Below are 13664 nucleotides of genomic sequence, written 5' to 3'. Positions count from 1 at the left end.
TTTTTTATATACAGGGTGGACGAAAAAGTTTTTCTGTTAAACTACATTCAAAATGTAGTACAACGCCGCCTGAACGAGTGTCCTATCTCTATCTGTTAGAAAGTTATGATTTTTTCAGGGTTTTTTCGACTAAACTCGACCTTACGTCATAAAAACACTATTTCTCAACTTGTGCCTCATTTATTTACATTTTTCACCTCATTTTCGGATTCAGCATTAAATTTCCTATAATAATAGATCATTTTCGTAGTTATTTAACTTTAATCAGATTCATTTATTACAATAAGAACGTAAATTTTTTTAGGAATTTAGAATTTTCAAAAATTAGCCTCTTCGACAAAATTGGTCTTAGAGGCTGTCAAATTTCACAAAAACTGCTCCTTTTAATACTCTTTCCAATGGTATAATCAGTTTCAATAATAGCTGTTTTCTTTGGTCTATTACTGAGAAAGTGCTGAAAAACACGGTGTTAGCGAAGGAAGCAAAGGGGACTGGATGAACCGTACTCGCATATCAAAATTATTATTTATTAACAAAATCATTTCTTTAAGCATGTAAAATACATAATTACTTAGTAATTATTAAAGCCGACCTCGATTCCTGACGCATAACCGAGCGCGTTTTCGCATTGCTCCCACTGTTGCTGAAAATGATAATCGTTCTTTCAGTTTTTCTGAAGCAGCAATTACCCGTCTTCTCACCTCTTCTTCATTGTTGACCTCAACCTTGTAGACCTCACTCTTAAGAAAACCCCATACGAAGTAGTCCATATGATTGAGGTCAGAAGATCTCGGCCAAGAGAAAATGAGGTGAAAAATGTAAATAAGTGAGGCACAAGTTGAGAAATAGTGTTTTTATGACGTAAGGTCGGGTTTAGTCGAAAAAAATCATAACTTTCTAACAAATAGAGATAGGACACTCGTTCAGGCGCCGTTGCACTACATTTTGAATGTAGTTTAACAGAAAAAAATTTTCGTCACTTATCCGGTTCCACCCTGTAGTGCACAAGTATGGGCTATTTGGTATCAAGAAAGAAGAGTATTAGTCTTAGTTGTTCTCTTGACATTAAGCTATACACAATGACTGAAACTTGGCCAGTATGAAATGCAGTTACTAAGCAAACTTTCGAAATGTTTATTTGACAACATATGTAAGTTCAACAAAATTGCCAGCTAAACGATGTCTAACGGCAGATAAGAATGAAAACTTAACCTCTAATCCAGTATTCAGATAAAGAAATTATTGATACATAAACTGCTTTGAAAAATATTCGCTTTCCAAATTTTGAACCAATTTTTTTATTATTAGCACTGAATTATTTACTTGTTTCTAGAATTTAATTAAAAGAAAAAATATTTTAAAAACCAGTCAATTAAAAAGTGAAAAAATTATTTATTTAGCAACATATTTTCGTTGATAATCTCAGTATCTATAAACAGATAACTTGACAGATGTCACTTGAAAATTATTTTTTTTCTACACACTAAAGTATAAAAGTACGAAAATATAATGTATACATCAGAAAGAAAAGAATTCCTAACTCTTTCTGCTAAAATTGAAAGCTAAAAGGAACTGAGCTCTTTAGAAGGGAAGATATTGAGGGGAATGTAGTAAATACCTTTTGTCATTTTCAGTCGTGAAAAAAAAATAAAATAAAATTTGAAGTGTGAGTTTGAACTTCTCTTTATTCCCTAAAGCACATTTCCAGGATAATTCGATTAATGGGACTCTCGAGTTTGGAGGCTATTACTCCCTCTAATGTATCACTTCAGTATTACGTTCAACTTTTACGTGTTTTATATCATAAAAAAAAAATTATAAATTCATTATTAAATCTCTTGATTGAATTCCAGGTTAGTAGGAAATTTCAAACCTTTTTTTTTTATTTGCTATTGACAATTTACCAAAAAAAAGGGCAATCAGTGAATTTGATGTACGTAGTCTTCATGACTTGATTATCTGAATGGCAGAAGTTGTCCACTGTCAACACTATCGCCAAGAGAAACTACTAGATGTAATATTACATTCATTTTCAGTATTTTGAGGTGAATTAAAATGTTCCTATTTGTCGAAAAGTTGAGAATTATAAGAGAAAGTTTGATTATTCACACTAAATATTTTCATGTCATTTATTTTGACACGACTTATGGAACTACAATCTTTATGGAACTACAATAAAGTTTATTTTAATTAGCACACAAATTTTGTTGGAACATTTTTGAATAATAATTTATTAATATAATTAATATACTGAGAAGATTAAGTAATAATCAAAACTAAATTATTGCATGGTTGCTACACTAGTTTTGTCCTGGGTCACGCAAATGCATCAGCGTCTATGATAGTTACAAGTTGTTGAAACAAGTACACAAATTCAATGCTTAAAGTGACGTCTTGGAAAAAGAAACAATAGTATCCATTTCTCAACCATTTTATTTTTACATGAAAGCCTGTACCTCAATCTTGTCTACACAATTGCCACTAATATTACGGCATTTATAGTATCATACAACCATCTTTTGAAACCCGAATGGGTTTTCTATGTGAATACATAGAAGACTGCCGCTTAATCTGATAACCATTGCGGACGTCGTGGTGCTGATCACCCAAGATACATTTTGAAACGCAGTAACAACCGGTGGTAGTCATTGGGTGCTTGTAGTGGATTGTTCGGAGGGTACCCAGCCTGAACACAACTTTCGATAATTTAAGCGTTCAGTCAGAATTTCATAGAGAACACTTCTTGAAACTTGAGGAAACTCATTTGATAACGATGAAATCGTAAAGCATTTGTTCTTTTTCACTTTTTCATTAACTTTTTGTACCAAATCTTCAGTAATGACTGAAGGTCGCCCAATTCGTTCCACATCATGAACATTCGTGCGGCCATCTTTAAAAGCTCTAACCCATTTCCGTACCATTCCACTGCTCATAATGTTTTCTCCATAAACTTCACTGATCTCACGATGAATTTCGGCCGCTTTCACACCTTTAGTACTAAGAAAACGAATCACAGCGCGTATTTCACAATCAGCGGGATTCTCAATCGGCCGAGGCATTTTATACACCCATAAACAAACGTAAACGGTGGAATCCGTAATATCGTCTGGTTTTTTCGACAGATATGTATATGTATGTAGATACACTGCGCGTATAAGCCAAAGCCGACCGCAGCACTGCTGCGGCCAAATTTCAAAACGGTACTTACTTAAAAAACAGGTACATATTTTATAAAATCAATAATTTAATTATGTTTCTGGCAGCTTGCAGATATCACAGCAACTTTTAAAAAAAACTAGCCCATCAACATTTCGTTTCATTAACAATTAATCTATTAAGTTCTTTTTTTTAAACTATAAAACTTAAAAGTTATTAATGGCTTATTATAAATATATTTTACATTATTTGACCGTTTCCGTATTTTGAAAATATCTTACGCATAATTCAATAATTTACTAATAATAATAATAATACAAGTTTTATTAAATTATTATTTCTAGACTATGGCGGTAAAAAAAAAAAAAACAAGGATTCCTTTGTACTCATCGGGGACAGGCAATGACCCCACCAAAACTCCATAAGGGAGAGAGAAATGTGGAGGGGATAGAATGAACTCAAGCAATAGAAATAAACCTTCTGAAATACTTAGCAGCTATTGGTTCGCTTCGTACGATCAAAATGGTATAAATAAGCGCTCACACTTTGTCAACCTCATACGTATTTCAGCTGAAGTAAAGTGAAAAACAAGATGCCACCGAAAGCGACTGGTAAAGCGATGAAGAAGGCTGGCAAGGCCCAGAAAAATATCTCGAAGAGCGACAAAAAGAAGAAACGCAGGAGGAAGGAAAGTTACGCCATCTATATCTACAAAGTGTTGAAACAAGTACATCCTGACACTGGAGTTTCTTCCAAAGCCATGAGCATCATGAACAGTTTTGTGAACGACATCTTCGAACGTATAGCCGCTGAGGCTAGCCGGCTTTCACATTACAACAAGAGATCAACCATCACTTCACGGGAAATACAAACTGCTGTGAGATTGCTACTCCCTGGTGAATTGGCTAAGCACGCTGTTTCTGAAGGAACTAAGGCTGTCACAAAATACACTAGTTCCAAGTAAATCTTTTACACGGAAACCCTATTTCAACGGCCCTTTTCAGGGCCACCAAATTAAAATCACTTTTTAATGATATAGCTTTGTACCACGCAGGTTGACCCAGCTGTGGAGCCTTCATGATATCAACAAAACACAAGAAGAAAATTCGTTATATGCTATGGAATTACTGCACCTAGGTGGTAATTTCATAGTTTTAAAATTCGCCTAGAATTTATCTTAAAATAGTATTTTTAAATAAATCAATAAAAAGAAAATTAGTTCGAAAATAGACCGTAGCAGCACTAGTGAATAACAACCTGACCTGCTGACAATTTTTTTTTGTAAATTTTCAATTAATAATTCACATTTCTACTTACACATAGTACCTAAAACAAATTCAAAAAAATTAAAACGGATTAAACAATTTGAAAACCAATAAAATACGTGTGACTGTTTGTTAGCCAATTTAGCTGCCAAAACAATCTATCAGTTCTAATCAGATGGGAAGACCTAATTGTTTTCATCGATATATGTATTCTACCGTTTTCCGTTTAGGACTGTGTTTCTCTCTCTCAGCTGCAGGTTTCACTTTATTATTATCATTATTAGATGACTGCAGTGGCTTATTTAGGAAATTTCATTTGGCTCTAATCTCGCTATAGGAGTAATACAAAACATAACGCCATTGTATTTACGTACGTTCAAACATTCAAATTTCAGTTTATGGTTTCAGTTTACTCGTATCTTTCAAACTTTTGCATTATTTTTGTATGTAAAAGAATGTGTAAAAGTAAAATAGAAGAACTTAAAATAATGAATACCTATTTTTTATCTTTGGCATTTTTAAAACTGTTACAGTGCAGCATTTATTAGCTCATTTTTGAATAGGTATGTTTAATTTTTGTTTTCTTTGTCCGGAAAAGCTTTATTTGATTTAATGTTATTTGCTAGTTTTATTATTATTGATCTGTTCAATATCACAATTAATAATTAACTTCGTCGCTGCATAACCATTCCGCTTGGAGCGCTTTGAACGTCCTAAGCGTCACAAGCGCTGTGATACCGTTGTGCCTGCTGTTCTAAATTTTTAGCTTGGTTTAGACAGACCACGATATTAAATACTTTTTTTTTACCAATTAAAAGGAATTAATTTTCCAGTACGAATGATTATTAAAAAATAATGAGCACCTATTTAAAATAATTGACGGACATTTATTTGTGAAACAATCATTTTTAAGAAAATCCATTAAAATTATGTATGAACAGAAAATTATAATAGTTATCTATTTCACATGCATTCAGTTAACTTTTTAAGAGAAAATCGAATAAGTCGGTTATGATCAATATTATATTTTAAATAGAAAAAAAAGGTAAAATTGATTATTAGACAAACCTAAATAGGTATCTCTACTATTAAAATTAATTGTTTTCCTTAATTTTTGTTTATAATTTTCAATTACATTAAAAACATAAAATATCTACATCATTTTAGTTTTTCGGAGTGTGGGCAAATTCTAGCATTTGCCGCCATATCACACCTCCAATGCTGTTACTGATGGGCACAAGCTGTTAGAGATTAAATAGTGGGGTTGGTATTACCTTAGTGGTGGGGGTAGCTGCTTTAGTATAAAAGGACGCGCCAGAAGCGCTGTAGGTATAAGTAATTTGAACACCCTAACAGGAGGAACGTTTGAAATGGCACGTACCAAGCAGACAGCTAGGAAATCAACCGGAGGTAAAGCTCCCAGGAAACAGTTGGCTACAAAGGCAGCAAGGAAAAGTGCACCTGCGACTGGTGGAGTGAAGAAGCCGCATCGTTACAGGCCAGGCACAGTAGCTCTGAGAGAGATCAGGAGATACCAGAAAAGTACGGAACTTCTGATCCGTAAATTGCCATTCCAACGGCTGGTGAGAGAAATAGCTCAGGATTTCAAGACCGATCTGAGGTTCCAGAGTTCAGCAGTAATGGCCTTACAAGAAGCCAGCGAAGCCTATCTAGTTGGTCTCTTTGAAGATACCAATTTGTGCGCCATCCATGCCAAGCGTGTAACTATTATGCCTAAAGATATCCAGCTGGCTCGCAGAATAAGGGGAGAACGTGCATAAGGAGGAGATACTAAAAAATTCATTTCAACGGCCCTTTTCAGGGCCACCAAATCTAATTCACTTAATTTATTTGAAGAACTACCAGAAAATATTTCAAGCTGTTTTCCCATTTTATAGGTGTAGAGGGATTGAGCAAATTATAATTTGAGGAGCCCGGATTACGTTATTAAGTATTGCAATCCTGGCCCTTTAATACATTTTTCAGGAATAGATTTATATACAAACTACATATTTACACTTAATGAAAGCATACAGAAATTAAGGTTTCAAGCTCAGCGCCTATATACACTCATCAGATAATAATAGTACATATTAAAAGGAAACATATTTAATTTACTTACATATTAAGGAAAAAAAAATACCTGGGACCTACACTTTTCAAATATTTTTATAAATGATTTAACCAAGCTGAAACTCAAATCCAGATGCTCCCTTTTGTCTTGACGACACTGTCTTCTTCATTTCTTTTTTCAGAGTGGACACAATAGCTAAACATTTATTGATAGCCCTTGACAAAAGTTTCAAATATTTCACCTAAGACCAAACCATGCCAAAAAGCAAGTTACGCGTCGAAGGCCGGTAGTGAATAGTTTAGTCCAAATTAACGCTAACCCCCTTCCTTCCATGGAGTAAGGAAGTTAAATACCTGGTGTTAGTATTAAGACTCGAAACTTACTTTCACCAAACATGTAAATTCAGTTTGAGACAAAACAATAGGCATTATGTGGTCTATTTCCTCTCTTAAACCGCAACTCTAACATAGATCTTTCTTAATAAAAAACTAATTTATCTCTACATCCGTCCAGTAAGTATTCATACGTATATGTAGCCCCTGTGCAGTACAATACTTGTACCAACTACGGGAAGTTACAGAGTTCAAAATAAATGCTTGACTAGTTGGGTCATATCATTGGAGTACATCCATAGTTTATATAAATGTAGCACTTGATGTTACCAACGTGTCTACATTTATCTGTGACGCTACGGAAAAATTTGTAATTTCCTGTAGTGGTGAGAGGACACCTTTGAACAGTTTCAATTTCCGGTCAAATATTTAAAACTTTTATGATTGGTCATTTTTCTCCACATGTTGTGGTAGACCTGTTGTATAATTGACAGAGTTTCCCTTCGTTTTCATTGTGTATAAAGTCCAGAATTGAGGAATGTTATATTTTGTAAGGTGGAAGTAAAATTTTTGTTGCAGCTTCGGAATTTTATTCTGAAGATTGTAGTAGACAAGGTGTAAGTATTGTTAGTCCCCATATTAACATTTGGAATGCGTATTTTTAAACCTAGTATTTACAAAACTCTATTTGCTTGCAAAAAGTGTAGGTATATTATATTTTCTTTTATGGAAGGAGAGGGGGGCACATTTCAACATCTGATGTGCCACCCTACCGACCTGCAAGTTTGTTACTTTTTCTTGTGTTATCGCAGTGAAGGGGAAAGTGGGTCCGAACCCACATTAAGAAGCACAACAAACCGAATATTTTGTTCAAACTTCCTAAATCCATCACACTTCGGGTACAACATCCCGAACTGAGTCATTCTTGATTTTTGAACTAGATTTCAGTGGTTTAAAAGAGAAAGTAATGTAGTAGTGAGAGAAATAACTGATAGAAGGTAGATTCAGAGTAAAGTAATAGCATTTCTTTCTATTTTATATTGTGTTCAAAGGTACCCCCCACCAGTGAGGCAGATATTAACATTTGACACAAAAATTTTAAATTAAAAAAATATAGATATGTATGTAAAGTACCAACTGTTTATTGATATAGATCTGTTAAGAAGACTTGAAAGTTGTAGAGAACAAAATAAAAAGGTTCAATAATACGATTCTGTGCACTCTGTAACAGAAAATGTAAATTCTGTTCAAATTTGCCCCCTCACCACTACAAATAGCTCCTACCATAATGTAAGAAGTATAGACTATAACCTGTCTCTTGGTTATAAGAAATACAATCGCATATCTTGCTTAAATTAACTCTATGTAGTAAGGTTTTTTTAATGATATTTTGCCTTAGTATGTAAGTTTGTCAATGCAAATATTAAGGTTGTAGAGTGTATACATGCACTGCAGCCTGAAACGTGCTTTTGTACAATCTGTATGTTTCTTTTAAATTGTAAATAAATTCTCATTTCATTTCATTTTCACAAAAAAAAACCTTAGCTCGATTCAGGTCTTTACGACAAAATATGCTTAAAGCGCTTATGTTTATAATAGATTTATATTTTTTTTAAAAGACAATTATAAAGAAAGAACTTTTTTTAAAGATCATTCCTAAATTGTCTTAGAAGAATCTAATTGTACTGCTGACTTTTTTTAAGAATGTTATTTTGAAGATCGTTTAAAAATATCTTTTAAGCGTACAACAAAATTTGATGTCAATGACTCAATTTTTGTGGTTTTCATTAAAAATTATTCTACAAACATGTAATTTACACTAAATTTTAAATTGATTCACCAAAATAAAAGTGTTCCTGTATTATGATCTTGGATATTCTTCTTTGGAGACTCTAATGTTTTGCAAAATTTGTAAACAAAAATAGTCTTGGAAAAAAAAACTTGTTACAAAAATAGAGAAGACTGCTATATGGCAATACTTGATGTTTTTAGCTATTTTATTTCTTTAGGTAATCATATAAATATTATTTATTTATTTACAAACTTTACATATGTACTCAAACGAAAGAATACAGAAATTGAGGTTTCAAGCTTAGCGTCTAATCATTTAAACTTACTCTTCTTAAGTTCGTTCCATTTTATTGATTAAAGAACTAGCTGAAAGTACGAAAGTAAATGGTTTTGAGTAAATCACCACAAACATCGATGCGCCAAATAAAAGTATTTTAAAAATTACTTCTGGGTCCCTATTTCGCCAGATTTTAAGTCTCTAATGCTAAATAATCTAATATCATAATAAAGGATTAATAATAATAACAACATTTCTTTTTAATTCTTTTGTATTAGAGCTTAAAAAGATGTTACAAAAATTAATGTTTAAATGTACGTATTCGAATTAAAAATGCTAAAATAATAAATATGAAAATTTACCACAATCCTTTTTGAGATTTTATTAAATTGATATAAACTTGATGAATAATATTTGATTAATAAGAATATTTTATATCTCTAACAACTGAACTCATAGAAAAATATCCACTGGAGATAGCTATAACTTACAGAGTGTATACTTAACGGATATTTGCACTAATAGCTTCCACGAATTAAAAAAATTAATGAATTAATTTTTGTTTTCAGTAGCAGAAGATATAAGATTTTTAAAAAATGTTATTAATAATTACCACAAGTTCCATTAGAATGTTGAAATTGCCATTCAAAAAGTACATCATGCATGTACAATTTGTTGTCAAGTAATATCACCAAAATGGTCAATGCCACTGCTGAATTAGATTTTTCAAAAATATATAAATCTTTTCAGAAGAAATTTAAGACAGTAATTAATTAAAAAAACAATATAATTTTTAAATATTAATAACATTTACTTAATTCCTAAATACCTCCTGCATATAAAAGTGTTGGTCGCAAACACATCCAAAGTGACATTCTTGCCCACTTTGAGTATTAATATTGTAGAGAAAATCTATCTATTTGATGGTAATTTGTCTTCATATTGGTACTAGAGTTTATTGAGAACGATATAAATCGAATAGATTAAAATATTTCTGATCATTTAAAAAGTTATTAATAAATAATTACTCAGTATGACCTGTAAGTACTGGCCTTTCGTCATTTTAACGACGTCTAATGACGTATCTTGACTTTATTTTCTAGAATAAGCTTCATATTTCTGATTATGGGTTTGTGGCTAAAAAATCTATGCATTTGAAAATGTCATAAATTTTGAAAAACTTTATTTAAAAATTAAAAACTTCGAGTAATGAACACTGGAAGCATGTTATTAGTCGGCCAGCGAAGACTCATGAGACGTTGTCTACGTTATGGTCCGGCCCCTAGCTTATAAATGTGGATAGAGTGCGCAATGCTACATAGATGACGTTATTACACACTGAGAGTCATGACTGAAACAACCGAGCAACCTGCAGTGGAGACCTCTCCAACAGTCGGTAAAAAGGCTAAAGCATCGCCGAAGAAGAAAGCTGGCCCCAAGACTGCTAATAAGAAGGCATCTCATCCTCCTACGTCACAGATGGTAACTGCTGCTATTAAGGATTTGAAAGAAAGAGGCGGATCATCATTGCAAGCGATCAAAAAATATATCAGTACAACATATAATGTTGATGCAGAGAAAATGTCGCTGTTCATCAGAAAGTACATCAAATCAGCGGTAGAGACGGGAGAACTAGTGCAGACTAAAGGCAAAGGTGCCGCAGGTTCTTTCAGACTTGGCGGGTCTGACAATACTGCTAAAAGCAAAAAGAAGACCACCACCACCACTACTAAGCAAGCTAAACCTGCTAAAAAGCCTGCAACTGAGAAAAAAGCACCAGCAAGTAAAAAGAAGGCCGCCGTAGTGAAGAAGAAGGAGGCGCCAGCAGCAGCACCGAAAGTGAAGAAAACCAAAAAACCGCCTACCACTCCAAAAGCACCGAAACCAAAAAAGGCTACACCGACCAAAGCCAAGAAAGCGTCGCCCAAGGCAAAAGCAAAGAAGCCAGCAGCGAAAAAAGCTGCGCCAAAAAAGAAATAAATACCGGCAACGTTGTTAATTTAATTATCAACGGCCCTTTTCAGGGCCACCAAGTTAAATCACTTAAAATTTACTTAATGCATGAACAAACCAACAAGTTATGTCTTCTTCATAGAAGTGAAAAAGTTCCAGGGGTTACGTATGTGCTAGTGATGAGCAAAACGAGTTATCCTTTCGATTTGGTGGACTTGTATCAGTTTTAGATAGAATCTAATTTGTTCACAGAGTCCAGTACATATTTTGTACACATTCGTACATGTTATGCAAGTGATTAAACATGTCAAAAGTTATAAAAAATATAAATTCTTAATTACTCTAATAAATATAAAATTAACAATGTAGTCTCATATTTCCCCACCTCTCTAGTAACCTTAGAAGAGAACCGTTTGTATATTCACAGAAGTATACATACAATGAACATAAAATATATAATAAATAGAATATACAATACATCCACTAAACATACAACAAAATAATATTTTTCATATTATATTAAACGAAAGATAGGGAATCGAAGATGGGTATGAACATTATTCCCCTAAGAGAAGAATTCTAAACCTTAAAAACAAAAAGATAATTACTTATAAAGAAAGAAATATTCATCTATTATTAAGAATGGAATTTTAAGGATTCAAAATATTTAAATTTTACAAATTAAAGATGGTTAAGTAAAGCAGCCAAAAAATTGTATTACCTAACTTGTTTACTACGCAGTATCCCCCACTCTTATTACCTTTTTCACAAACATTCACTATAAGAATTTTTTTATTATTAATAAAATATTTGTTTTATTAGAATACAAAAAAAAAAGATTCTTAAGATAATTTTGATTTTAAAAATTGTTTCTATCCGTAATTATTATAAAATATGAAGAAAGTTTAAAAAAATATAATAATGATCTAGTGTGCAGGTGGAGTTACATGACTGTAAAACCAGAGTTGATAGCGTGTATTTCCATTGGCTAGAGTCAGTGAACGATAAAAGGACCGAATCTAGATTCAAAAGGATTTAAACCATTCATGATTCAACTTCATTGATTTCAGTGGATTTCATATCTAACATGTTTCATTAAGAAATATTATAATGGTAATTTTCTGTGAATTTAAAATATTTAAGCTTTGAGACTTTGGTAATAATTTTCTAATGATATTGTTTACTTTATTTTATGTGCAAATCTACAGTTCAGTTAACATAGAGCTTTCCACATATCGATATGAAATAAATAATATTTTTATTATTTTAAAATTATTGACAGTATTTTAAAAAAATCAGAATTTATGCTCCAAGCATGTCAGGTTTTATGGTCATGTGGATTGATTTTAAAGTTAAAATATGTCAGTGACTTCTGCACGATAGCGTTGAGTCAATTAAAATTTGTATTTCAGTGTAAAATCTAAGTAACTTCAGCATTAATTATCTTCATTTTAAATGCCTTAATTTTTTTAAAAAACTCGTTTCACCTTTAGATTCGTTCCATTGGACCGAGTCAGCTCAAATAGTACTAGGCGCTAAGCTTGAAACCTTAATTTCCGTATCATTTCAAATTTGTATACATATGTAAAGTTTTGTAAATAAGTATTATTATTACTATCACTACTGTATTTTGAAATTATAATTACGAATTTACAGTTTTCTGTCACTCAACCAACTCGCATAGCCACGCCCTGAAGAAGGCAATATATTAGTTTAAACATGGGCAAAAAATACGAGTTATTGTTTTTTATTTGGACCGATTCCTTGCTAATTTGAATCCTTGATATGCTATTGTATTAGTTGATATATCTTCCATATTTTTTTATGGTACATGCTTAGATATACAGAATGTAAATTACTGAATAAATTGATAATTTATATATACATTTACTCTCACCATATTTTGGAACTAACACATTTTTTTAAAAACTATATCCTAACTTATACACTAAGGGCCGGATCATAAAGTAGATATATTTGGTGGATGATTAATACAACAAATAAAAAAAACTACCAAATTTATTGTCCGAGAATAGATTTTACAGGGTGTTCCCACCAGATTTTAAAATTGTTATAAACAAAGCCTTGGCTTTCTTGACGACAGTCGAAGAGGATTCACAGGTTGTTTAACTGTTACAGGCAGCTTGTGCTGCGCAGTAACGTTAAAACGTAACTTTGCGCATATCTTTATTAATAAACTAAGGGCCGGACCATAACGTAGACAATGTCTCTTGAATATTTGTTGGACGTCTAATAAATTTTTTAATAAACAATTTTAATTTTAAATAAAACAGATTATAAAATAAGTTTTGTATTTTATATAATACATACATCTGATTACTTAATGCATTGAATGTGGTAGGGAAAATTTGGGCAATTAAATGTAAGCGATTCATCCGCAGTGTTCAAATACGACAATTTAGAAAATACCTTGGCTTCTTGATGAGATGCCTCCTTATTATTAAATAATTTTCTAACAACTTCTAGGATATCAAAATGTTTAAAACACCATGAAATTGGACATCACGAATTTGTCCAGAAAACAATCAAAGCATCACGTCGTCAAATTCTTAAGTATGTAATTTAAGTTATATCTTCGTCAGTATTACATTAAATTGCTCAGTTTTTTAATTAATAAAAGCAAATTTTGGATACATTTGTATATATCTCTGTCAAGAAAGATTTTTTTTACAAAACGTTCTTCCCTCGTGTTAATTCAAGTTCTTTAAAACAAAACAAAATATTATTTTAGTACATTTATGTTTGCGAACTTAGTATCCGCCTTATGTTCATTGAATAGTAAATATTTACTTAAC

General features: G+C 32.1%; 4 protein-coding genes across 4 annotated transcripts; 3 read left to right on the top strand and 1 right to left on the bottom strand.

Moving 5' to 3' along the window:
* Positions 1 to 2645: 2645 nt before the first annotated feature.
* On the bottom strand, positions 2646 to 3059 carry LOC141450109 (protein GVQW3-like). The gene has a single exon (XM_074120173.1). The coding sequence runs from the start codon at positions 3057 to 3059 to the stop codon at positions 2646 to 2648; it is 414 nt and encodes a 137-aa protein (XP_073976274.1).
* A 643-nt stretch (positions 3060 to 3702) lies between these two features.
* Positions 3703 to 4176, top strand: LOC141448751 (histone H2B-like). Its single transcript, XM_074117335.1, has one exon. The coding sequence runs from the start codon at positions 3749 to 3751 to the stop codon at positions 4118 to 4120; it is 372 nt and encodes a 123-aa protein (XP_073973436.1). The 5' UTR covers positions 3703 to 3748; the 3' UTR covers positions 4121 to 4176.
* Positions 4177 to 5743: 1567 nt separating this feature from the next.
* LOC141448750 (histone H3) lies at positions 5744 to 6253 on the top strand. The gene has a single exon (XM_074117334.1). It carries the CDS (start codon positions 5792 to 5794, stop codon positions 6200 to 6202), a length of 411 nt encoding a protein of 136 aa, XP_073973435.1. The 5' UTR covers positions 5744 to 5791; the 3' UTR covers positions 6203 to 6253.
* Positions 6254 to 10205: 3952 nt separating this feature from the next.
* Positions 10206 to 10924, top strand: LOC141448749 (uncharacterized). The gene has a single exon (XM_074117333.1). The coding sequence runs from the start codon at positions 10243 to 10245 to the stop codon at positions 10873 to 10875; it is 633 nt and encodes a 210-aa protein (XP_073973434.1). The 5' UTR covers positions 10206 to 10242; the 3' UTR covers positions 10876 to 10924.
* Positions 10925 to 13664: the final 2740 nt, after the last annotated feature.

Source organism: Rhodnius prolixus, unplaced genomic scaffold, assembly GCF_049639745.1.
Source record: "Rhodnius prolixus isolate KJV_2025 unplaced genomic scaffold, Rpr scaffold_2, whole genome shotgun sequence".
In the NCBI taxonomy this organism is placed as follows: Eukaryota; Metazoa; Arthropoda; class Insecta; order Hemiptera; family Reduviidae; genus Rhodnius; species Rhodnius prolixus.
The sequence above is the reverse complement of the archived record's forward strand: the minus strand, read 5'-3'. Positions and strand labels throughout refer to the sequence as shown.

Coding starts and splice junctions, on each gene's coding strand:
- LOC141448749 (XM_074117333.1), top strand. CDS start 10,243: ATGACTGAAACAACCGAGCAACCTGCAGTGGAGACCTCTCCAACAGTC.
- LOC141448750 (XM_074117334.1), top strand. CDS start 5,792: ATGGCACGTACCAAGCAGACAGCTAGGAAATCAACCGGAGGTAAAGCT.
- LOC141450109 (XM_074120173.1), bottom strand. CDS start 3,059: ATGCCTCGGCCGATTGAGAATCCCGCTGATTGTGAAATACGCGCTGTG.
- LOC141448751 (XM_074117335.1), top strand. CDS start 3,749: ATGCCACCGAAAGCGACTGGTAAAGCGATGAAGAAGGCTGGCAAGGCC.